Here is a 24,412-nt window from a genome sequence, read left to right on the forward strand (position 1 = left end):
CACACAGGAGTAATCTTCTCTTGCTTTTAATCAGGTCCCGAACTCCACTTTTGTGGAATCTCAGTCCCCAATGAATGGACTTCCCTCCAACGTAGCACAATCACTTTTGAGTGAACAAATGACATGAACAACCGCAGATCTATTTCTAATTGTGCTTTCCGTTAATTTTACCTCAGATCCGCTAACAAAGCCAGTGATGTCTCTTGAACAACCGAGTGGGGTGTATGTAGTAGGAGAGAGGGTCACCATTACCTGCACTGTGACCGGAGATTATCGCAATAAAGCCTTCTACTTTGACAGAGATGGCCCAATGCTGCCCTCTAGCCCAATCATAACAAAGGGCAAAATTGCAACATTCCTGATTACACAGCGTAACCAAAGAGGGCGGTACCAATGCCAATATGGAATCTCCTTCAATGGAAGGCAATTATTTTCCCCGCTGAGTGAGGCTATTACGCTGACAATAGTAGGTGAGTAACAGGGGGCAGAGTTTATTAATATGTCTATGCAACATGCTTGGTATTTTCAAAAATCCATGTTTTATTCACAATACCAAAATGAAATGTTTAACGTTAGGAGAAAGGAATAAAAGCGAATGGCCTTTGATCTCATTGCTCAAAGCTTGACAGGATCCATGTAACAATGGCCCTGAATACACCGCTGTGCAACTACGGTTATTAACAGCAATACTGAGATATTGCACCTGAAATTTGTCTCGGGTGGAGGAGCAAAAAAGACGAAAGTGAATCGGCTGCACGTTTTTACGCTATCCGATTCCATTTTGTGTGATATTAAACCTACTCGCTCAGCAGAAAACTGGCCGGTGGTCATTTACATTGTCCTGGCTATATCCAGCTCACAGCTTACAGCTCATGGTGGGCAATTGTGAGCAAATCCACCAAGCGGGAAAGAGCTTGTTTCGGGCCGGTTTCACGATTTACTCTCCGCCCGATTTTACCATTAATTTACTTCAGTACAACGTAAAATCGGGTCGGCTGATTGGGTCACAACCTTTCGGAAATTACTTTCATTTGACTTCAAGGAGAGTATAATAGTCTGGGGTGAAAAGCGGATTGCAGAACCGTTCACGCCCGGCGGGATATTGATTTCTTGTTATCCTCACAGCTCATCCTCACAAACCATTAATATCACTTAACCTTCTGGATCAAATATTTGTGAGAGGGGAGATGGTCAGAGTTACCTGTAGAGCCCGATCTCCATATTCAGGGAGCATGTTCTATTTGTACAGAGGAGGGCAAAATAATCCAATCAAAATGGTCAAAGCCAATTCATGGGAATCCGCGATCATCTTTGACATCACGGACAGCATGGGGACTGGGTCAGAAGATTACTCCTGTGTGTATAAGGGAACAATGTCAGAGCGGCAGATAACCTCAGACCGAAGTGATACCGTGGAGGTAACGGTAATGGGTAAGAATCAATTTTTTCACTGTAATACAATCGGATATCACTGCTTGTCTCTCACATAATGACAATATAGGAGAATGAAACATATGGCCTGCGATAGCATTACATGGGCGATAGCGATTTGCCGCTCATTTTATGACCCGCCTGATTATGTTTTCCATTTAATTATGTGTACAAAATCAACTTGCGGCCGCCTGATTCAAGGATCCGCCTAAGAAAATGTTTATCACTAGAGGTTCGAACAATCAACGATTAGTGCCACAATGACAGCACGGCGCCAGGGATTTAACCCCACTGAGTGTACTGTCATCTCAAGAAGCTCTGCAAGCTTACAGGAGAATCTGCGTGCTGAGATTTTCAATAAGATCTTGATATGCACGATATTTTAATTTAATTATCTCGTGGGTTTCCATCTCTCTCCCTGCATTGCATTTCGATAGTATTTCAATTCCACGGGACCTTCACCAGCCAGAACGACAAGGGCAGCAGACTCATGGGAGCAACATCCACTCCAAATTCACCTCCACATAAACACTGTGACTACTAGAGCTGGTCGGAGGCAGGGAGTTCTGTGGCGAGTGTCTCACCTCCTGACTCCACAAAGCCTTTCCATCATCTCTTTGCACAAGTCAAGAGTGGGATTGAATACTCTCCACATCTCTGGATGAGAGCAGCTGCAACTCAGGAAGCGTGACACAATCCAAGACAAAGCAGGTCACTTGATTGGCAAATTATGCAGCACTTTAAACAGTCACTCTATCCACCACCGGCACAAAGTGGCTGCAGTGTTTACCATCTACAAGTTGCACTGCAGCAAGTCACCAAGACTTCTTCGGCAGCACCTCCCAAACCTGCAACCTCTCCCACCTAGAAGGATAAGTGCAGGAGGCGCATGGGAACACCACCACCTCCAAGTTCACCTCCAAGTCACAAATCAGCCTGACTTGGATATATATCAGCATTGGGATCCCAACCTTGCGCTTTACATGAAAATCCCCAGATGCATTTCTAATTGTACTTTCTGTTTATTTCACCACAGCTCTGCTAACAACACCAGTGATAACTCTTGATCAACCGAGTGGGGTGTATGTAGTAGGAGAGACGGTCACCGTTTCATGCACCTTGACTGAAGATTATCGAGATAAATTGTTCTACTTTTACAAAGATAATCAATATCTGCAGTCCTATCAAAATATCAGAAAGGACAACATTGGAAAAATCCCAGTTACCAATAAAGGCCAGGGAGGGCGGTACCAGTGCCACTATAAAACCTCTGTCAAGGGAAGACGGTTAGAATCTCATCGTAGCGAGTCTGTGACGGTCACTGTAGCAGGTGAGTGACAGGGATCAATGGATTTTGTATGATTTTATCAAGCTCTTGGAATTTTTATAAATTCATGCTTTAATCATTGGAACAACATGAATGTTTTAATATTAGGATAGAGGAAGAACCCGAATGGGTTTTGAACCTATTGATCAATTCTCGAAAGGATTCATGTAATTCTGGACCTGTGTTCAATTGATGTGAATCCATTACCGACAAAGGGCATTACTGGAGATAAGGCGATGAAATTCGTCACGGGCGGTAGCTCAAAACGGGCGCTAGCGATTCGGCCGCCCGTTTTCAGCCCTGTCTGATAAAGCTTTCCATTTAATTATGTGTATAAAATCGAATCATAAACACTATGTTCAAGGATCCGCCTCCAAAAAAATGTCCCACTTCATGTTTAAACTTTAAATTTTATTGCCACAATGAAAGCACAGCGTGTGGGATTTAACTCCACTGAGTGTAGTGTCAGCTCAAGAAGCTTTCCAGATGGGCTGGCCATAACAGATTACAGGTTTCTCTGTCAGAGAACAGTATCTGCGTGCCAAGACTTTCAAAATGATCCTATTATGTGTGATATTTTAATCGAATTACTTTGTGGGTTTCCATATCTCTCTCTTCATTGCATTTCGTCAGCATTTCACTTACACGGGACCTCCACCAGCCAGAAGAACAAGGGCAGCAGGTGCATGGGAACATCATCCACTCCAAATTCACCTTCAAATAAACACAGTGGCTACTAGAGCAGGTCTGAGGCAGGGAATTCTGCGGCGAGTGTCTCACCTCCTGACTCCACAAAGCCTTTCCACCATCTCCTTGCACAACTCCAGAGTGTGATTGAATACTCTCCACATCTCTGGGTGAGAGCAGCTGCAAATCAGGAAGCGTGACACAATCCAAGACAACGCAGCTCACTTGATTGGCAAACCATGCAGCACATTAAACATTCACTCTGTCCACCACCGGCGCAAAGTCGCTGCAGTGTTTCCCATCTACAATATGCACTGCAGCAAGTCACCAAGGCTTCTGCGGCTGCTCCTCCCAAACCAGCGTTCTATTCCTCCTAGAAGGACAAGGGCAGCAGGCACATGGGAACATCACCGCCTCAAAGTTCCCCTCCAAGTCACACACCATCCTGACTTGGACATATATTGCTGTTCCTTCATCGTTGGTACGTCCAACCCTTACAATTCATTACATTGTTGTGCACTTTGACCACACCGGCCTCACTAAAGTTCAATTAGAAGGCCACCCACACCTTCTGGAGGGGAAACTAGGGATTGACAGTAGTTGCTGGACATGCCAGCGACAACCACAATGGTATATATAAAAATAATTGTGTGCTCGCAAAAACGGCTAAATTATTTCAAAAGTGTGACACTCAAAGCCTCGCTTAGATTGGTTGCTCACTGCATTCTGTTGGCGGGGGTATCATACTTGCAGTGGTACCAGTCGCTGCTATGGGAATAATGAAGACTTTCACTCTCTCTGATCTCATCTTCACCTTGCTAAAGTAACAGCACTGGGCATTTCAAAGCAACCATTTCCTTGTTCCGCTCGCATCCCCGAGTAAAATCTCTGGCCTGAAACCGGACTTTGGACCGAGAACTTGAGCGGATTTTGGTTCTTTGGCACCACCATTTGATTTCCCACATAACAACAGCGAATACACTTCAAGATTACTAAATTGGCTGTAAACTGCTTTGGGACGTCCCATGGTTATGCATGGCGCTAGAGAAATGCAAGTCAATCTTTTTTTATAATCAATTCCCGAACTCCCCTATTGTGGAATCTCTGTATCCGATGGGAAACTGTGCTTCAACACTGCACAATCATCAATGAGTTCCCAACCTTGCACTGCACGTGGAAATCCGCAGATCCATTTCTAACTGTACTTTATATTTATTTTACCACAGATCCGCTAACTACACCAATGATATCACTTGATCAACCGAGTGGGGTGTATGTAGTAGGAGAGGCGATCACCATTACCTGCAACGTGACCGGAGTTTATCGAGGCAAATCGTTCTACTTATACAAAGATAATCAATACCTGCAATCTGATCAAATGGTCAGAAAGGACAACATTTTAACAATCCCGGTTAACAGTACTGACCAAGGAGGGCGGTACCAGTGCAAATATGGGACCTTCGTCAATGGAAGGTCGTTAGAAACTCAGCGCAGTGAGTCTGTGATGATCACTGTAGCAGGTGAGTGACAGGGAGCAGAGGATTTTAGTATTTTTCCAGCACTCTTGGTATGTTTATAAAATCATGCTTCTATCACTGTAACTGAATTAATGGTTTAATATTTGGAGAGAGGAATAAAACAGAATTGGTTTTAAGAACATAAGGATATAAGACACAGGAGCAGGAAAGGCCATTTGGCCCTTCAAGCTTGCTCTGCCATTCAATAGGATCATTCGCAATCTTCTACAGCATCTCCACTGTCCTGCACTATCCACATATCCCTTGATTCCCTTAATATTCAAAAATCTATCTACCTCTGTCTTGAATATACTCAACGACTGAGCCTTCACAGCCCTATGGGGTACTGAATTCCAAAGATTTATCATCCAGTCAGTGTAAAAATTTCTCCTCATCTCATTCCTAAATGGCCGAAACCTTAACCTGAGACTGTGGACCTTGGATCTAGACTCACACTTCTCCATATTCTGTTCCATTTGCCCTGTCCCTGCCCACTCACTTTGCCTGTCTATATCACCTGGAAGCCTTCTTGCATTCTCCTCACACCTTAAGTTGCACCAGCTCTGTATCATCAGCAAACTTGAATATATTACAATTGGTCCCCTAATCCAAATCATTGATGTAGATTGTGAAAAGCTGAGGCCCAAGCAAAGATCCTTACATAACCCCACTTGTTACAGCCTGCCAACCCGAAAATGAATCTTTTATTGCAACTCTCTGTTTTCTGTCCGTTAACCAATCCTCAATACATGCAAATATATTATCCCCAATCCCATGAGCCCTAATTCTGTTTAGTAACCTCGTGTTTGGCACCTTATCGAATGCCTTCTGAAAATTCAAATACACCACCTCCACTGATTCCCCCTTATCAATTCTGCCATTTACAACTTCAAAAAACTCCACCAGATTTGTCATACATGATTTCACTTTCATAAATCCGTGTTGACTCTGTCAATGCTATTTGTATTTTCTGAGTGACCTATTACCATTTCCTCAATAACAGATTCGAACTATTTCCCTACTACTGATGTCAGGCTAACTGGCCTGTAGTTCCTCGTTTCCTCTCTCCCTCCTTTCATACATAGTGGGGCTAGGTTTTAATCTGATTCCTCAACTCTTGACAGGATTCATGTAACATGCCCTGCAATCACTCGCTGTGCACCTGCTCACCGCAAAGGGCATTACTGGAGATACTGTGACATTCCTCACGGGAATTAGCGTAAAACAGGCGAAAGCGAAACAGCCGCCCGATTCACACCCGACAGATTTCTGATTCCATTGCAGGCAATTGAAATGGAAATCCGGCGATGTGTAAAACGTGCTGATGTTGAGCTATCGCCTGCTTTAGGCTACTGTACAAGACGAATTTATACTCCATTGCGTCTGAATGTTGTGCATTCAATCCCGACGAAAAACATGAGCTCACAGTCCATGGCGACACTTGGAGGGCAACTTTAACCACATCCTCCAGGTGGAAAAGAGGCGGATAGGGATCGACCTTCCATTTTACTCTCCGCCCAATTATACCCTCCATTGACTTAAATGGAATCTAATATCGTGCTAGTTTACCATTGTCCCTGTGACTGAGTACTGAGGGAATGCTGTTTGATGGAGCTGAGAGACTGGATATTTAGCGATGTGAAGACATCACATTCTGACAGGGGGCGGCCGGCTATCTCTTAAAATCACGCAAAATCTGACCCTGATTTCCAATTTTACTCACTAAATGTCTGGAACTACCACAGTGGAATGTTTAACGTCAAACGGCTTCTTCCTGCCAAAGTTTTAACTCCACTGAATGTATGGTCACCTCACGAGGCACCACCAGTGTGGGTGGCCTTGTCAGATTACAGATTCTCAGTCAGATAACCGAAACAGTGGAATGAGATTTACAAAAACATCCTGATACGCAAAATATTTTAACTTAAGTACATTTAAGGTTTCATATCCCTCAATGGATTTCGTCTGCACCTCGAAAACCCTCGACTTCCATCATAAAAAAGGACGATGGCAGTCGTAGCATCTGAACAGCATAATCTCCTAGTTCCACCTCCAAGTCACACACCATCCTGACTTGGAAATATATTTGGCGTTCCTTCATCGTCGCTCGCTCAAAATCTTGGAAGTCCATACCGAACAGCATTGTGGGAGCATAAATGGGTTAAAGAAGAAGACTGACCATCATCTTCTCAAGGGCTACTGGGTTCGGGCACTAAATGCCAGCCTTGCCAGCGAAGCCCACATCCTACAGCCCAGCAACTCTGCACTGCCTGATGTGAAATGTAAATCCACACAGTTTATGGGAGTTGTTCACTCTTTTTATTCAGGTTATGGCTCGACTAAGTTAGCAGAAATGTGAATTTCAAAGGAAAATATCTTCTCCTGGTATCAAAGATGGTAGTTTCAGCGATAAGCACAGATTTTGGAACAAGATCCCCAACTGATTTATTTTCTTTTTGAAACCATCAATTCCCTTTTTGTCGAATCTCAATTGCCGATACGAACATTTCAATTAAACACGTCACAATCGTTATTGAGTTACCAGCCTTTCATGGCACAAGAACATGCAGAAATCCATTTCTGTTGTTCTTTACATTCATTTACCACAGATGCAGTAACAATACGAAATATATCAACGTGGAAGAGTGTGACATGATATATTTGGTACGAAGAACGAGGAGAGACAATAAAAACTAAATGCTACAACGCTAAAGTGTATGTGTAACCAGAGAAACCTGGAGGTATTTGTGCACACATTGTTGAAGGTGGCAGGGCAGGTTGACAAAACGGTTATACAAGCATACTGGATCCTGAACTTCTTAAATAGCAGCATAAAGTACAAAAGCAAGGATGTCATAATAAACATTTATAAAACACTTGTTCGGCCTCAACTGGAGCATTGGGTCTAATTCTGGGCACCGCACTCTAGGAAGGGTTGGAAGGCCTTAGAGAAGGGCAGAGAAGATTTACGAGGACGATTCCAGGGAGGACGGACCTCAGTTACGTGGATAGAGTAGAGAAGCTGGGGTAGTTCTCCTTAGAGCAGAGAAGGTGGAGAGGAAGTTTGATTTGTACAATCAGACCTGCGTCCCCTGGTTACCTACCTTGCTGTCACTGGAAAAACGTTCTTCTTATTTAATCTATCTAAACGCTTCATGATTTTGATCACCTCTATTAAATCTCTACTCAACCTTCTCTGCTCTGACGAGTCAATCACAGCTTCTCCAGTCTCTCAATATAACTGAAATCCATCTTCCCTGGAACCATTCTGGTAAATCTCCTCTACACCACCTGTAAGGCATTGACATCCTTCCTAAAGTGTAGTGCCCTATTCTGGGACACAGTATTCCTACATGGCGTCTAACCAGTGATTCCTACAGCTTTAGCATATCTTCTTTGACTTTGTAGTCTAAGCCTCTGTTTGATACAGCTTTTCTTTAAATGTAACCTCAGCCTATCCCGCCACATTCAAAGACTTGTGCATGTGCACCACAGGTCCCTCTGTTCCTGCACCACGTTTGAAATTGTACAATTTCGTTTAATCATTCCCTCTTAATTCTTTCTACGAAATTGTGTCACTTCACACTTATCTGCATTAGATTTCATCTGCCATGTTTCTCTCAATTTCACCAGTCTCTCTATGTAATCCTGAAATAAAAACAGAACATGCTGTAAATACTCAGCAGGCCAGGCAGCCTCTGTAGAGAGAGAAACAGTGTTAACGTTTCACATCGATGATCTTTCCTCAGAACTGGAAAACTTAGAGTTATAAAACATTTTAAGCAAATGCAGAGGCAGTGAAATGGGGAAGGGAGGAAAGATCAAATTGAAAGGTCTGTGTTAGGTTGGAAGGCAGGAAAGATTAAATTACAGTAGGTCTGATTGTACAATGCAAAAGGAGATGGTATGGGACCAGTAAAGAAACAAAAGCTGGGTCTAGAGGAAGTGTAAATGGGAATAGCAGAATCATGTCCCCTTGATGTGTGTTGATATCATCCTCACTGCTCACTATATTATCGACTGTCTTGTCTTCTCCAAACGTTTCAGTTATCCCCTGTGTACACAAGCCCAGCTCATTCATATTTTGGTTCTCAAGAATAAGTCTACATTGCATTTTGAATCGATGGTCACTACTTGTTCCTTTCGAATTACAGGTCTACCCAAACCAAATATATCAATGGATTCCAATGTTCTTGTGAAGGGTGGAGAAGTCACCTTTAACTGTACAAGCCCACGGGAGCTTCCTGGCATCACATTTTACTTATACAGACATGGAGAAACGAATCACACGGATGTCCAGCATGCTGCTGCAGGGTGTAATTCTTTCACCTTCACCATCAGGAATATAGGTCATTCCGATGGAGGAAGTTACACCTGCCTGTACAAAGCGGATGTGAGCGGAAGGCGGCTAACATCGGCTCTGAGTGACCCTGTACATATAACTGTAGGAGGTGAGTGAGATTCACAGAGTCACTGTATTTATCGGACCCCAGCACAAGGGGTGCTTGCATCATAGTTAGTCTGCATCAGTTGTTCTGTTTAAGGATTAAAACTGGCATGTAAATGACATCAATATGTTAAAATTCTTATTGGATGTTGACTCATAGGCTGCCCACTTTACACCCCGTCATACAGGACTGAACAGGTGGGCGATGTGACATTGCCCACTTTTACACCAGTGCTTGAATACCCTTTGACTCTTATTCCATTAAGTGTTTGCTACTTACTGCGTGACTGATGGCAGAACTAAAGCGCTAACCATTGGATGGTTTTACTTCTCCAACTCCGATTAAAAGTTTGATTCACTCGCTTTCTCCTGTAGTTCCTCATCGATTCTATAATAGTGCAAGATTAACCCTAGGGAAGCTAAGAAAAAAAAATATTCACGTTACCGACTTTAACAAAAGGTCATTTTAACCTGGTAAGCAATAAGCAAAACAAACAATCTGCTGTTTGAAATATACAACAGTTCAGTCGGCGTCTGTGGAGAGAGCAGGATGTTGTGACAAAGGTCCGCACCTAAAAAATTAGCTCAACTCATTCTCTCCTCGCATGCGCAGTTTTGACCCAATGACCAGAATGAAACTTACAGAATGAAACTGACTAATTTACGTGCAATCTGTTATATTTTTGCAGCCAGCTGGGAACAGTCGGTTTGTCCCAGAACACGGTTAATATCCAATGAAAGAATCAAAGAATGAACGAGGCAACTAATCAATCGAACAATGAGAATCAGCTTCGTGCTGCGTCATAGAGTCATAGAGTCATAGAGTCATAGAGTAATACAGCACAGATAGAGGCCCTTCGGCCCATCGTGTCCATGCCGGCCATCAAGCCCTGTCTAATCTAATCCCATATTCCAGCATTTGGCCCGTAGCCTTGTATGCTATGGCATTTCAAATGCTCATCCAAATGCTTCTTAAATGTTGTGAGGGTTTCTGCCTCCACAACCCTTTCAGGCAGTGAGTTCCAGACTCCAACCACCCTCTGGGTGAAAAAGTTCTTTCTCAAATCCCCTCTAAACCTCCCTCCCTTTACCTTGAATCTATGCCCCCTAGTTATTGACCCCTCTACTAAGGGGAAAAGCTCCTCAGCATCCATCCTATCTATGCCCCTCACAATTTTGTACACCTCAATCATGTCCCCCCTCAGCCTCCTCTGCTCCAAGGAAAACAAACCCAATCTGCCCAGTCTCTCTTCATAGCTGAAGCGCTCCAGCCCTGGTAACATCCTGGTGAACCTCCTCTGCACCCTCTCTAACACGATCACATCTTTCCTGTAGTGTGGCGACCAGAACTGCACACAGTATTCCAGCTGTGGCCTAACCAGTGTTTTATACAGCTCCATCATAACCTCCTTGCTCTTATATTCTATGCCTCGGCTAATGAAGGCAAGTATCCCATATGCCTTTTTTACCACCTTATCCACCTGTTCCGCCGCCTTCAGGGATCTGTGTACCTGCACACCCAGATCCCTCTGACCCTCCGTCTTGCCTAGGGTCTTACCATTCATTGTGTATTCCCTTGCCTTGTTAGACCCCCCAAAGTGCATCACCTCGCACTTTTCCGGGTTAAATTTCATTTGCCACTGTTCCGCCCATCTGACCAACCCATCTATATCGTTCTGCAGACTGAGGCTACCCTCCTCGCTATTTACCACCCTACCAATTTTAGTATCATCCGCGAATTTACTGATCATACCCTTTACATTCATATCCAAGTCATTAATGTAGACCACAAACAGCAAGGGACCCAGCACCGATCCCTGTGGTACCCCACTGGCCACAGGTTTCCAGTCACAAGAACAGTCATGTTCTCCCAATGCATTGTGACGTCAACTGCATGCCAAACCCCCGCCGACTTTATTACTGATTCGCTGATATTGCAGCACTGATTTAATGCGGGTCATTTATTATAAAAAACAGAGGAGGAGAGAACGACTTTGAACATCTGAGGCACGTTATCGAAACAGTGAAAATCCAAGGAACCGCTAACATTAAGTATCGTGAGTGTTGGAAATGCTATGCCATTTTATGTGAAGAGACAATGGAATCTGAGGTCGTTCTCCTTAGAGCAGAGAATGTTAAGGGGAGATGTAATAGAATGGTTCAAAATTATGAGGGTTTACGCTAGAGCAGATAAGGAGAAACTGATTCTACTGGCAGTAGGGTCGATAACCACAGGGCGCAGATTAAAGATCACTGGCAAAACACAGAGGTGAGATAAAATTATTAAATAAACAAGCGAGTTGTTGTAATCTGGAATGCACTGCCTGAAAGTGAGGTGGAAGCAGATTAAATAGTAACATTCCAAAGGGAATCGGACATATACTTGAAAGTGAGAACAAAATGCAGGGCTGTGGGGAATGAGCAGAGGTGTGATACTATTTGTATAGCTCTTTCACAGGCACGATGGGCCAAATGGACTCATTCTTTTCTGTGCAATTCTATGATATTATATCAACCTTTTAATTTCTTATGTATTTTTTCTGCTTTGGAATTCACTTCGGATCCACTGCCTATCGGTGGCTTCTGTTAAGCTGCAGATTATCTATTTTTTGTAGAAACTGTTGTTTAACTTGGTTACGCTGTGTCCCTTTACCTCACTTAGATAAATCCTTTGCGCTGGAGGCTGGTGTCGGCTCTGCTGTGGGTCTGATTCTCATCTTTGTTCTGTTGGGTGTGTGCGTCTGGAAGAAAGGTGGGTTAATCAACATGCATTATCCGTTCATTACAGACACGCAGACCATGCTTACTGCCGCCTCTCCATGAACACAGTACTGACAACCTCCTCCAACCATCTCCCACTTCACCCATAAGCTCGGACTGTAAATATTTGGAAATCGTAGACTGACAGGCGAAATAGCGAGGGTCGAAGCAGAAAGGGTCCTGGGTAGAAATGCGTCTTTGGTGGAAGCACATAACGGGAGTATTTTAAATAGCCGCCTGTTATTTGCTCCATCCGATATTTAGTATCATTGATTTCAATGGAATATAGATTTTAACGTAGAATGGGCGGCTCAACGCTACTGCTAATTTTGAGCAACTGCATTACTGGGGTACAAATGTGTCTTACTTGATCGTGCAAGATGGATGATATCGCATTTGCCACCTATGGTATTCCCCATGTATGGAACTGAATGTCCTGTGGGGTGTAGAACATGCAGAGTGAGCGATACCGCCCATTTTCCTTTACCAGTCAAGTGGAATTCCAACCCACAGTGTCACATTGTAACGAATGAATCGAAAAACTCGGTATTCTTAGTCTGGAAGGAGATGGCTGAGAGGTGATGTTGTGGAGGTGGTTAGGGTAGTACATGAGTATGGAGGAGGAAAATCTGCAACACAGCAATGGAGATGGGCGCTGTGTACAATGGAAATCCTGCCTGAATTCGACCGTTTCCCACTGGTGGGTTAATTTAAAAGTACCCCCTTCGGGTTCCTTCATAAAACATTGGGTGGTTGTGTCGGGACAGTTATGGTGCTGGGGCACAGGTTTCTGTGTCCAAAAGACCTTTTCAGCTCATTGACTCTACTCTTATTCCTATTTTGTAAACCATTATTTGGCTCAGATTTCTAACACTTACATTTTCTTCTCAGGGAAGTGGAGAAGCAGCAGAGAAATGAGGTGAGATCATTGACTGTTGAATTGTCAATTACAACCACACCTGGCCAAGATAAAACTCAGATGCAGATGTTCAGGAATAATTGTACCCTGTATACTTCACTTCCTTTTCATATTGGAAAGAAACTCCCCCACTCACAGTCACGCACACACTCCAACACGCAATTAGACGTATATACATACATACACTCACAAATTCATATACATATACACAGACTGGTATACATAATCACATATATTCACACACAAGGACACATATATTTTCTCATACGTTCAGTGAAAGACACAGATACACGCTCATAATAAAGCATACACTCAAACTCAAACACACACATATTAAAACACACATACACACACTCAAACACACAATCATAATAAAACACACACACACTCAAACACACACACAATCACACAAACTCAACCATATTCAAACACTAATCCAGGCAGTTTTCACTTACTTCAGTAATTTTGTTTGCATCTGCACTACATCCCTTTAAATGTGTTTTTGTTCATTATCTCATTAAACTATAGCCTTTCTCATCTGGGGATCCCATATTAACAACAGCTCAATGAGAGATGAAATCCCTCTTTGTGCTCACTGAATCGATATCGCGAATCGGTTTGTGATGATTTCATCAAATTCTTATTTTTAGCCCAATGGAAATTCTGCTCGCCAAAAAGATTGTCCAACGGGAGAAAATATTCACAAACTATGTAATGGTGCCACTCCACATGGTGAGAGCAGGAGATAGGTCCTCATTAATCACCCTAGACGTCAAACTAATCATTAGTTCCAGGGTAACAAGGAATAACCTGGCTTGGGAACAGTTGGATAAACACATGTTCCAGGACGTGGGCAGAGAGATACTTCTACATATAACATGGGATCCATGTCTGTAATCCAATCAATACCTGTATCAAGAATTTAATGATCTGTGCCATCGAAAATAAAATGATTAATTGACGATATATGTTGTTTTAAGGAACACAGCGCCTCCTGGTGACCAAAGCAGTGAGACCCTAACATGTAAGTTCGGTTTTGTATTCGTACATCCAAAATTCTCCTTTGCATTTAGCTTTTCTTGCAGTTAACGAAAAGGAATGAACACAATATTATTGTTACATTTCTAGTAACCGTTTGTAGACATTTTATTGTATTAGCAAACCAACTGTGAATCACACATACTGTCAATCATTCTGAATCATTTAGTGAATCTGACCAAGAATCAAAATAAACTCTGAATATATATTTTCATCATTCAATGAAAGTGATTTTTCAGACAGGGAGTGATGAGGGAGTGTAGTCAACAGATGCAGAGAGGATAGTCGGAAAGAGGTCGCTGGACCCGGCACATAGATGTAAAACAAACCCCTTTTTTATTCCGACCCACTGTGCTAATTTGTTTCTAATAGGAAATCTGATCATGCATTGTTTTAAAAATTTATATATTTACAGTACAGTAGTGTAATAGATGGCAATTGCTGAAGCAAGTGGAGTCGGTAATAGCATCACAGGTTTTTGCAAACATGCTGAGAAGCTGCACCACGCCACCACTGGTGGATAGATGTAATTACAGTATGCTAAATTTCTGTCGCAGATTTTGATTCCACAAGTGAATCAAGCAGAGGAATTTATCATGAGCAATGTGAAGCAACTAATTACAATCGGAATTGCGATTTATAAAGAGCACAAAAGATTTGTATGGTATTGCTCATCGAATTCGCAGTGCAATAGGCATGTGGAGTCCGGGCTAAGTAGAGCCTTCAAGTGCAGCATTGCAGGGTCATCTTCTTAGGGTGTCAGTCGGAACCGAGGATGACTTGCTTCCACACTAAAAATTAGTTCTCAGGTGACTACACGCTCTGTCAAAGGTGGGGCAGACGGTGGTTGAAGGGGTGGGATGGTGGGCTGCATGGGTTGACGTGCGCTCCTTCCACTTTTTGCTCTTGTAGGGTAGTGGATTACTGGACCGGGGTACACAGATGTAATTAAATTCCAATGTTGGCCATCTTTCCCTTTTGTACAATACTTCACGTTTTATTGTTATTTAATGTTAAATAGCAAAACCCTTTCAAAGATGTGAAGCTAACACATTGGGTTAGGAGGAGCATCGAACTTCTTCTCCAGTAACGTTTAATGCGTTGTAGTGCCACCCGTGGTTAGATGGTGTAACAACAGTGTGAGACATTTACATATAAAGTTTCCAGAATAAAGGATCACATAGGTTATTATAATGAGAAAAGATTGAACAAAAAGGATGACAACATTTTTACAACAGCAAGTAAGATTTTGTAGAGAGGTAGCAACATGCCTGTATGATGTAAATATTTCGGAATCAAGTGTTTCCTTATTCAAATAGCTAAAGTTATTATCATGGATAAAAATGCATTAATATTCAACAATCGAGAGTTTAGCACTCATTGAGATCACAGGACAACTCTAGATTAGGCAAGCTATCGCTGCATCAGCGATAATCCGAGAAACATCAAGTCATACATTGAAAATCTACTGCCCATGTCGAGAGAAACCTCAGCCAACCCATCCACTTCCTGGAGAAACCGAGGAATTGAGAAGGGAAACTCAGCATAGGAGGTGCATTCACTTCCTAGTGGATAGTCAAATACCCATTGGTAGTTGCCAATGGCCAGCTAGTTCCCACTATTGAGTGTGGAGATGGTGTCCCATCCATATGATGATAAACAAAACCTCCATAGGAATAAAACTCTTTAATAAAAGAGGGAAATGCTCTAAGTATTTAAACATCAATCCATTTGTTATTGTGTTTTGTTTTGTTTAGATGCTGTTCTTAACCTGCAAACATTGCCGAGAGTAAACGCTGTAAGTTAAAAATGCACTGGGATTTTATTTTTCCATTGATGTGGACTTTTATCTCGCTCATTCCATCTCCTGGAACGATGTGTCCAAATATTTGTTGCCTTCTCCAACAGAGTTCTTCTTCTTTTGAAATATCACAATTGCCTTGTCCAGTAATTAATATACATGAGGACAAAAATGTTTTTGATCACACTTCAATATGTCTTTAAACGGCGACAGAATGATGTCCAATGCAGAATAATGAACGGATCTCTATTTTTCTAAGCGGATTGAACAAATGTATTTGCAATAGAACAATAATATTTGAGGGGTGAGGTGTAGATTTGGGCCCGCTATAGGAACTGAAGGGAAATTACAGAGTTCAATTACCACGAATGCAGCTGCAAACACACTCCTGTACAAGCGAATCTAGGCAGTGTACAGCATTTACAGTTTAACAATTGGTTAATGTCTGGAATATGCAGAGCATTTTGACATATACAAGACCATTTTCTATTTCACCCACTGAACCAACATGCGGTTTCCACGTCTTACACACAATATCCTTGTATCCCACCTGGAAAGTTAAGTTGTCCCTTCATTTTCCGATGCTGTCAGAGATAGGCGCTGGAACTTTTGGCTTAGAGTGGGCCTAAAACAGTGATCTGGATTCCGCCGCCCATTTTACACCTTACTGATGTCCCTTTCCATCGATGTCAAAGTGATCGGTGGCCGAACCCTTATCGTCCCTTCAGCACCTCTGATCAAGTAGAAAATTCCTCCCGCTCTCTGTTTCCATCATGTCCTGTTGCCCTGCTTCTGCTCGAGAGTCCCTTCTTGTTTCAAACAAACAGCATTACCTGAGGTGAAAACTTCATCTGCAAATGTAACCGTTAGCAGACAGTTAATACCCTTTAGAGCAGTGCAATATTCCCCGTTTAATACTGCTCACTCCAACAACGCTGCTTTTGACATTTTTCGGCTTCTGCCTTGAAGCATCAGCTGATAGAATTTCGCTGAACTGTTACCAGAGTGTAGTTGTTCGATTGCATTTCTGACCATTTGCACCATTCCTTTCAGAGTCAGCGAGACAACGTCCAAAACCTCGGTGAGGACTCCGTCCTCTATGCAGCAGTGAAACTCTAGAAGACCAGGCACATCCATCTCAACAGTACCGGACAATGCCATGGTCATCAGCATTTCACCCATTAAAATATTATTCAGCGAGACTTTGTGTTTGCAAGAAGCCATCTATAGAAATGTAATCTGTGAGAAATGTCTGACCCCACTCCAGGTATTTAGTTTACTTTGTGCGTAATTTAAACAAACATTTTAGAACATGGTAACCAGGAGCCGGCCATTCAGCCCCTCGAGCCTTCTCTATGGAATGAGATCATGGTTGGTCTGAACCTCAACTCGGTTTACCCGGTTTGTGCCTAATCATTAGATACGCTGACCTAACAAAACTTTTCAATCCCTCTCTCGAAATCTCCTATTGTCCCCCAGCACAGAGCCTTTCTGCGGGTAAACTTCTAAATTTCTACAAAACTTCACGTGAAGATGTGCTTGCTGAATTTGCTTCTGAGCGGCCTACCTCTAATTTTATAATTACCTTGTTATAGATTTCATTACCAGAAGAAATAGATTACCTATAGCCAACCTATCAGATAGTGTAAACATTATAAGAACCTTGATTAATTTACACAATAATATCCTGTACTCAAGGGAAAACAATCCAAATCAATGCAACCTATCCTCAGAATGTAACTCTCTAAGCCCCGGTAACATTCTGGTGAATCTGCGCTGCACCCCTTCCAAGGCCAATAGATCCTTCCTGAAGAGCGATGCCCAGAAATGACCGCAGTATTCCAGACCGGGTTTGACCAAGGATTTGTACAACTCAAGTTTAAATTCCATCCTTTTTGCCATGTTCCTTGAGATAATTGTGACTGAATCGCTGTTTCTGTGTAGCCGGGCACAAAATGCAAATTTGGCCCCCAGTCATGAATTTGAATAATCGATTAACCACCGGATTGGGGGCTATCAATTTCGCCAATACTCTCGGCACCACCTTGCAGCAGGAGGGTAGAAGCGGTGTTTTAGTAAAGTAAAACTTCTTACTAAGCTTGCACATTACAGAACGGACCTCACTTTGGGGAAATTAGAATAGATCAGGAAACTTCATGAACATCTTTGCCCTCTCCGCTACTGCTGGAGTTTCCTCCAGGAAGTCAATTCTGCTCTAAATAATTTGGTGTAAAATATGTTTTTGCTTTTACTGCCTGGGTGCTAAGTTTCACCATAGCAGAGCGCCGAATGTTAAATCTGGCGCAGAGTATCGCGCGCACCTTGAGGAATGGGATTGACTTTCCTTTCACTGATAAAAACGGGGTTTATTATGTTAAAACTGTGCGATTCCCCTCTGCCCTGCCAGAGTTTCCTCTCTGCGCTCTGCCCGGGTGATGCTTTGTTGCAGGAAATAATTATAACTGTTAATGGCATGGAAGATGATTTAATAGCTTTATAATAGCATATGCATTTGAGCGTACAGCAATGTCATGCGTTCAATATCTGAATAAAGGCATTACAATTTCGCAGAAGTCTAATTACACAGTAGTGGTGTTTGTTTATTTACTACAAGGTCCCATGAGGTTGGAAAGTCCAATAAAAACAACTTGCATTTATATCCTTTCCTTAAACGGTCCAAGGTGTTTCACAGGAAGGTAATCAGAAAAAAATTGAGATCGAGATATCTGAGAAGATATATATTCCTTGGCTCACCTAGAGTGCAAAAATCAATCTGTCTCAGCCTTGAATATGCTCAACGAATCAGCATCCACAGCCCTCTGGGGTAGAGAATTCCAATGATTCATAACCCTCTGAATGAAGTTATTCCTCCTGATCTCAGGAATGAATCTATTGAACCTTCGTTGCACCACTCCTAAGGCATGTATATCCTTGCTCCGATAAGGAGATAAAAATGGCTGAGACGTTAAACCGAGTCCCCACTTACTTTCTCAAGTAGACATAAAGTATCCAATGGCACTATTCGATAATGCGCAGGGGAGTTCTCCCCTGTGTTCTGGACAATGTTTGTCTCTCAACCAACATCATTAAAACAGATCATCTCCACCTCATAACAACAGAAAATGCTGGAAAAACTCAGCAGTTCAGGCAACATCCGTGGAGAGAAATTTGAGTTGACGTTTCGGGTCGGAACCATTTTTCAAAATTGGAAAGAAAATAAAATCGATCGAAGGCAGGACTGCGATCGACAAAAGAAGTAAAAGAGACAATAAAAGGTATTCGAAAGCAAACGAGATGGTTATAGGCCGGTGGAGACAAAAGACAGCTGAGATTAGGTGTGAAGTGAACTAGCAGGTAAGAGACTGCTGCCAGGTGAGAGGGAGAAACAGAAGGAAATGCGGGTGGGAAGGAAGACCCAAAACAAACGGGTGGAAAAAATTATAAGTAAAAAAGTAATAGGGGACGAGGTTATGATCTGAAATTGTTGAACTCGATATTGAGTCCGGAAGGCTGCAAAGTGCCTAATCGGAAGATGAGGTACTGTTCCTCGCATTGCACTTCGTGGGACATTGCTGTGCACAAATTGGATGCCGCATTTCTGACATTGCAACAGTGATTGCTCCTCAAACGTACTTCATTTGCTCTACAGTGTTTCCTGGGTTCGTGAAATGGAAGACTTTATTTTTTCTTTCGACTTTAACAGGGTGGAAATACCTTGCCCTTACTAAAGCCCCCACAAAACATACTTTCCGCCCTCTTTCACGTCCACACATCTCCACTAACGGGTGGGTAAACCTATATCGCTCATGATACACTAGCTCCCAAAGATAAAATTACAAACGTTGTGTGGACCAGCGGTCAGCGCTTTGTAAATGTGAGAACTGAAGATTGGGCTGGAATCTGAACTGTGATTCAGAAAGTGGGAGGACCAATCACCGGCAGCCAATGAGGAACAAGAGGGGCTGCTCGCTCACCGTGGACACCATCACATATTCAGGCACTACCCATTGAACTGAGCTGTTTCTGGGAGCCTGAGATTAACTCCTGCTCCGATATAATTAAATGTTTGGAGGTGATGAGTCTGTGGGAGAGGCGCTCAAAGAAGCAAACAGCAGCCCTTGGACAGCAGCGCTCCTCTCTCTGTCCAAGGTTTGCGTGCTTAGCTGTCAGTGTGGATGTAGCTCAGTGGTAGAGCGCATGCTTTGAATGTATCAAGGTCACGTGTTATAATTTTTAGTCTCTCCAAGCACATTATGACTGTAATTATGAAAATATAATCTCTATTTTCTCTGACAGAGAGCCAGCTGCCCAGCGATACTGATGGCTCACAGCTTTTAAATACTTTTCTGTTCTCAAGGTTTCTGCTCCTCTTTGAATATTTCAAAAACAGGTCTGTGGCATAAATGCAATGACCAAGGTTTAGTTTCCAAGCTGACATCCGACCTTTGAATCAGCAAGTGAGATGGAAGAACCACAGGGCGTCAAACAGGAACTGGAGCTGTGGCTGCTCGCTCAGCATTGTGAGTCACACAATCTGGCCAGTCTGTGACTGTGGGTGAAGAGCAGCTTCGGCCCAGTGAATGTTTCTGGAGCCTCAGCTGTTGTAACCTGCTGCCCTCATAAAGCAACATTCAGCAACTGTAGTTAAAGAAAATGCTTGGAGATGCAACTTAGGCTCGCATACCACTGAGCTACATGTCCGGGGCACCAAGCTAATGACATCAAGGATAGAAGGACTGAGTTCCTTACTTTCTCAATGCCAACATTCATTTGCTGGACTTAAAATAAGCTCCTTTTTTGCTCCAAGTATGTACTGAATATGTGCATCGAATACAACTGTGGGTGAAGAGAAGAAACCAGGGCTCAGCACAGAAGTGTGAAAGGGGCATTGAGCAGGAAGACATGGGGACTCCTTGGGCTCCTCCCTCAGGGAAAAAGGAGACTAAGAGGAGACCTCAGAGAGGCCTTTATCATTATGAAGAGATAACAACATATAATCATAGAATCTTACATCACAACAGGGGTATTTGGCTCCGTTGTGAGAGTGCCGTCTCTTTGAAAGAACAATCCAATTTAATCCCACAGCCCACTATTTGTCCCATAACTATCCTTCTAAGAACATATAAGAAATAGGAGCAGGAGTAGGCCATTTGGGCCCTCGAGCCTGCTCCTCCATTGAATAAGATCATGGTTCATCTTCTACCCCAACTCCACTTTCCTGCACTATCCCAATTCCATCAATTCCTTTAATATCCATAATTCTATCGATCTCTGTCTTGAATTTACTCAAGGATTGAGCATCCATAGTCCCCTGGGGTGATTAATTGCAAAGATACACCACCATCTGAGTGAAGAAATTTCTCCTCTTCCCAGTCTTAAATGGCCGTCCCCTTATTCTCAAACTGTGACCGCTGGTTCTATACACTGCAGCCAAATGAAACATTCTCGCTGCATCTAGCCTGTCGAGCCCTGTAAGAATTGTATATGTTTCGAGAGAATATAGGCCTAGTCTACTCAACATATATTAATAGTACAATCCCCCTATCCCAGCAATCAGTCTGGTGAACCTGTGTTTGCACTCCCCCTACGGCACGTGTAATTTCCCTTAGGTAAGGAGAACAAAAGTTTTCACTGACAGTCTGAATGCTTATCCTCACATGTAGCATGTACATTGCACTTGTTGACTAGGATCAGTTTCTGAGGATCCTCGTTCTCTATCTCACATCAGTTCCCTTTAGTCAGTCCACTATCAATCAGACTAATCCCGTTGTAACCCTGTAGCTCCCTACGAGGTGTTACCGAGATCTGGAGCAAACTGTTCAGATGCTGCTGCCGACTTCCTTTCGTTAAGTTTCTGCTCATCTCCCCTGTAAACATTAAAAGAAACTGCAGCAAAGCAGCAATTGTGAAGGTTTTGTGACCAGACCAAAATCCGATGTCCGAAACAGAAAGTGAGGTGGAAGAACGACAGGGAGTCAAACAGGAACAAGAGCTGTGACTGCTCGCTCTGCATTGTGAATACACACGATCCCGTCAGCCAGCGGCTGCTGTGAGCTGAGATGTTGAGGAATCCGGGTTGATGAAGAGCAGCTCCGGGCCAATTCAATGCTGCTGGAGCCTCAGATGTTGGAACAACTTGCTGCCCTCATGAAAAGTGGATGTTTAAACTAGTGGATGGGGTGCCGAGCAAGCGCACTGTAATCAAGGGAAAAATTAACGGGCACTTGGGAGCTTTTAAATTAGTGAAGTAGAGCCACCACGAATTTGTAAAAGGCAGATCGTGTTTGACTAATTCAATTCAAATTTCTGCTAAAGTAACAGGGCGGATTGATGAAGGGAATGCAATGGATGTTGTCTACATGGATTTTAGGAAGGCATTTGACAAATTACCACATAGAAGGCTGGGTACCAACATTGCGCCACATGGAATAGGCAAGTTAGATATGGAATTGGCTTAAGGACAGAAAACATCGTGTTGTGGTAAATGGTTGCCTTGCAGACTGGAGAATCGTAGACAGTGGTGTTTCGCAAGTGTCTGTGTTGGGGCCACTGCTTTTTTGAAATGTTTAAATGACCTGCATATTTGTATACAGAGTAGAATTTCTAAAATTGCTGATGACACCAAACTTAGGGGTGGGTGACAAACAGTGGGGTAAATACCAATAGACTGCAACAGGACATAGATAGGCTAGCAAAATGGGAAGACAAGTGGCAGATGGAATTTAATACAGAGAAGTATGAGGTGATGCATTTTGGCAGAAATAACAGGGAGGGGCAATATACACTTCATGGCACAGTTTTAAAGAGTGTGCAGGGAGAGAGGGACCTGGGAATTAATGTGCATACGTCCCTGAAGGTGGCAGGACATATTAGGAGTGTGGTTAGCAAAGCATATGGGATATTGGGCTTCATAAATAAAGGTATTGAGTACAAAAGTACTGAAGTTATGATGAACGTTTATAAAGCACTGGTTATGCCATAACGGGAGTATTGCGTTCAGTTGTGGTCACCACATTTAAAAGAGGAAATTAACACAATAGCAAGGATGGATATTAGCACTAATTATGTGGTACCCGTAGGGTTAGAGCTGACACTTACCTAGGGGCAGAAAAAGATAGTGGGAGTTGTATACAAACACCCAAAAAGTAATACTGAGTTTGGGGCTGACATTAAACGGGAAATTAGAGAAGCGTGCAATAAGGGCACAGCAGTTATCATGGGTGACTTTAATCTACACTTAGATTGGGCTAACCAAATTAGTAACAATACTGTGGACGAGATGGTTTCCTGGACCAATTTGTCGCAGAAACAACTAGAGATCAGACCATCTTAGACTGGGTATTACGTAATGGGAACGGATTAATTAGCAATGGTGTTGTGTCCGGCCCCCTGGGGAGGAGCGATCATAATATGATAGAATTCTTCATTAAGGTGGAGAGTGAAATAGTTGAATCAGAGACTAGAGTCCTGAATTTAAATAAAGGAAACTACGATGTTATGAGGCAGACAAAGGGATTAATTAATAGGGGGGAAATATAATATGAGAGTAAGCTTCCAGGGAACATCAAAACGTACTGGAAAAGTCTTTATAGATATGTGAAGGGCAAAAGATTGGTGAAGTGAAGCGTAGGTCCCTTGCACTCAGAATCAGTGGAATTTTTTACTGGGGAACAAAGAAATGGCAAAACAATTAAGTACATACTTTGGTTCTGTCTTCACAAAGGAGGACACAAATAACCTTCCAGAGATGTCGGGGAACATAGGTTTGAATGAGAGGGTGGAATTCAATGAAATCAGTATTTTTAGGGAAATTGTGTTAGGGAAATTGACGGCATTGAAGGCCGATAAATCCCCAGGGCTGGATAATCTACATCCTAGGCTACTTTCAGAAGTGGCCCTAGAAATAGTAGATGCATTGCTGGTCATCTTCCAAAATTCTATAGGCACTGGAATAGTCCCCATAGATTGGATGGCAGCTAAATTAACCCCACTATAAGAAAGGAGGTAGCGAGAAAACGGGGAATTATAGATCGGTAAGCCTGACATCGGTATTGGGGAAAATGCTAGAGTCCATTATAAAAGATGTAATAGCAGAGGACTTGTAAAATAGTGACAGGGTCGGACAAAGTCAACATGGGTTTACAAAGGGTTAATCATGCTTGAATAATCTACTGGAATTTTTTGAGGATGTATCCAGTAGAATATATAAGGGAGAACCAGTGGATGTGGTGCATTTGGACTAACAGAAGGCTTTCGATAAGGTCCCGCATAAGAGATCAGCTTGCTAATTTAAAGCACATGGCATTGGGGGGAATGTATTGAATTGAATAGAGAACCGGTTGACAGACAGGAAGCAAAGAGTTGGAATAAACGTGTCTTTTTCCCAGTGGCAGGTAGTGATTAGTCGGGTACCACAGGGATCGGTGCTAGGACCACAGCTGTTCACAATATACATTAATGATCTAGCCGAGGGAACTAGCTGTAA

General features: G+C 42.7%; 1 protein-coding gene across 1 annotated transcript; it reads left to right on the forward strand.

Annotated features, from left to right (window-relative positions):
- The first annotated feature begins 70 nt into the window (after positions 1-70).
- On the forward strand, positions 71-18,506 carry LOC147087414 (leukocyte immunoglobulin-like receptor subfamily A member 6). The gene is made up of 9 exons (XM_085977754.1): positions 71-110; positions 177-470; positions 2,468-2,761; positions 9,117-9,413; positions 12,072-12,161; positions 13,061-13,088; positions 14,069-14,112; positions 15,884-15,924; positions 16,981-18,506. The coding sequence occupies exons 1-9, from the start codon at positions 71-73 to the stop codon at positions 17,044-17,046; spliced, it is 1,194 nt and encodes a 397-aa protein (XP_085833880.1). The 3' UTR covers positions 17,047-18,506.
- The last annotated feature ends 5,906 nt before the right edge of the window (positions 18,507-24,412 follow it).

Source organism: Somniosus microcephalus, unplaced genomic scaffold (assembly GCF_052327205.1).
Source record: "Somniosus microcephalus isolate GS21.2 unplaced genomic scaffold, FLI_Smic_1.0 unresolved_chr5, whole genome shotgun sequence".
NCBI lineage: Eukaryota > Metazoa > Chordata > Chondrichthyes > Squaliformes > Somniosidae > Somniosus > Somniosus microcephalus.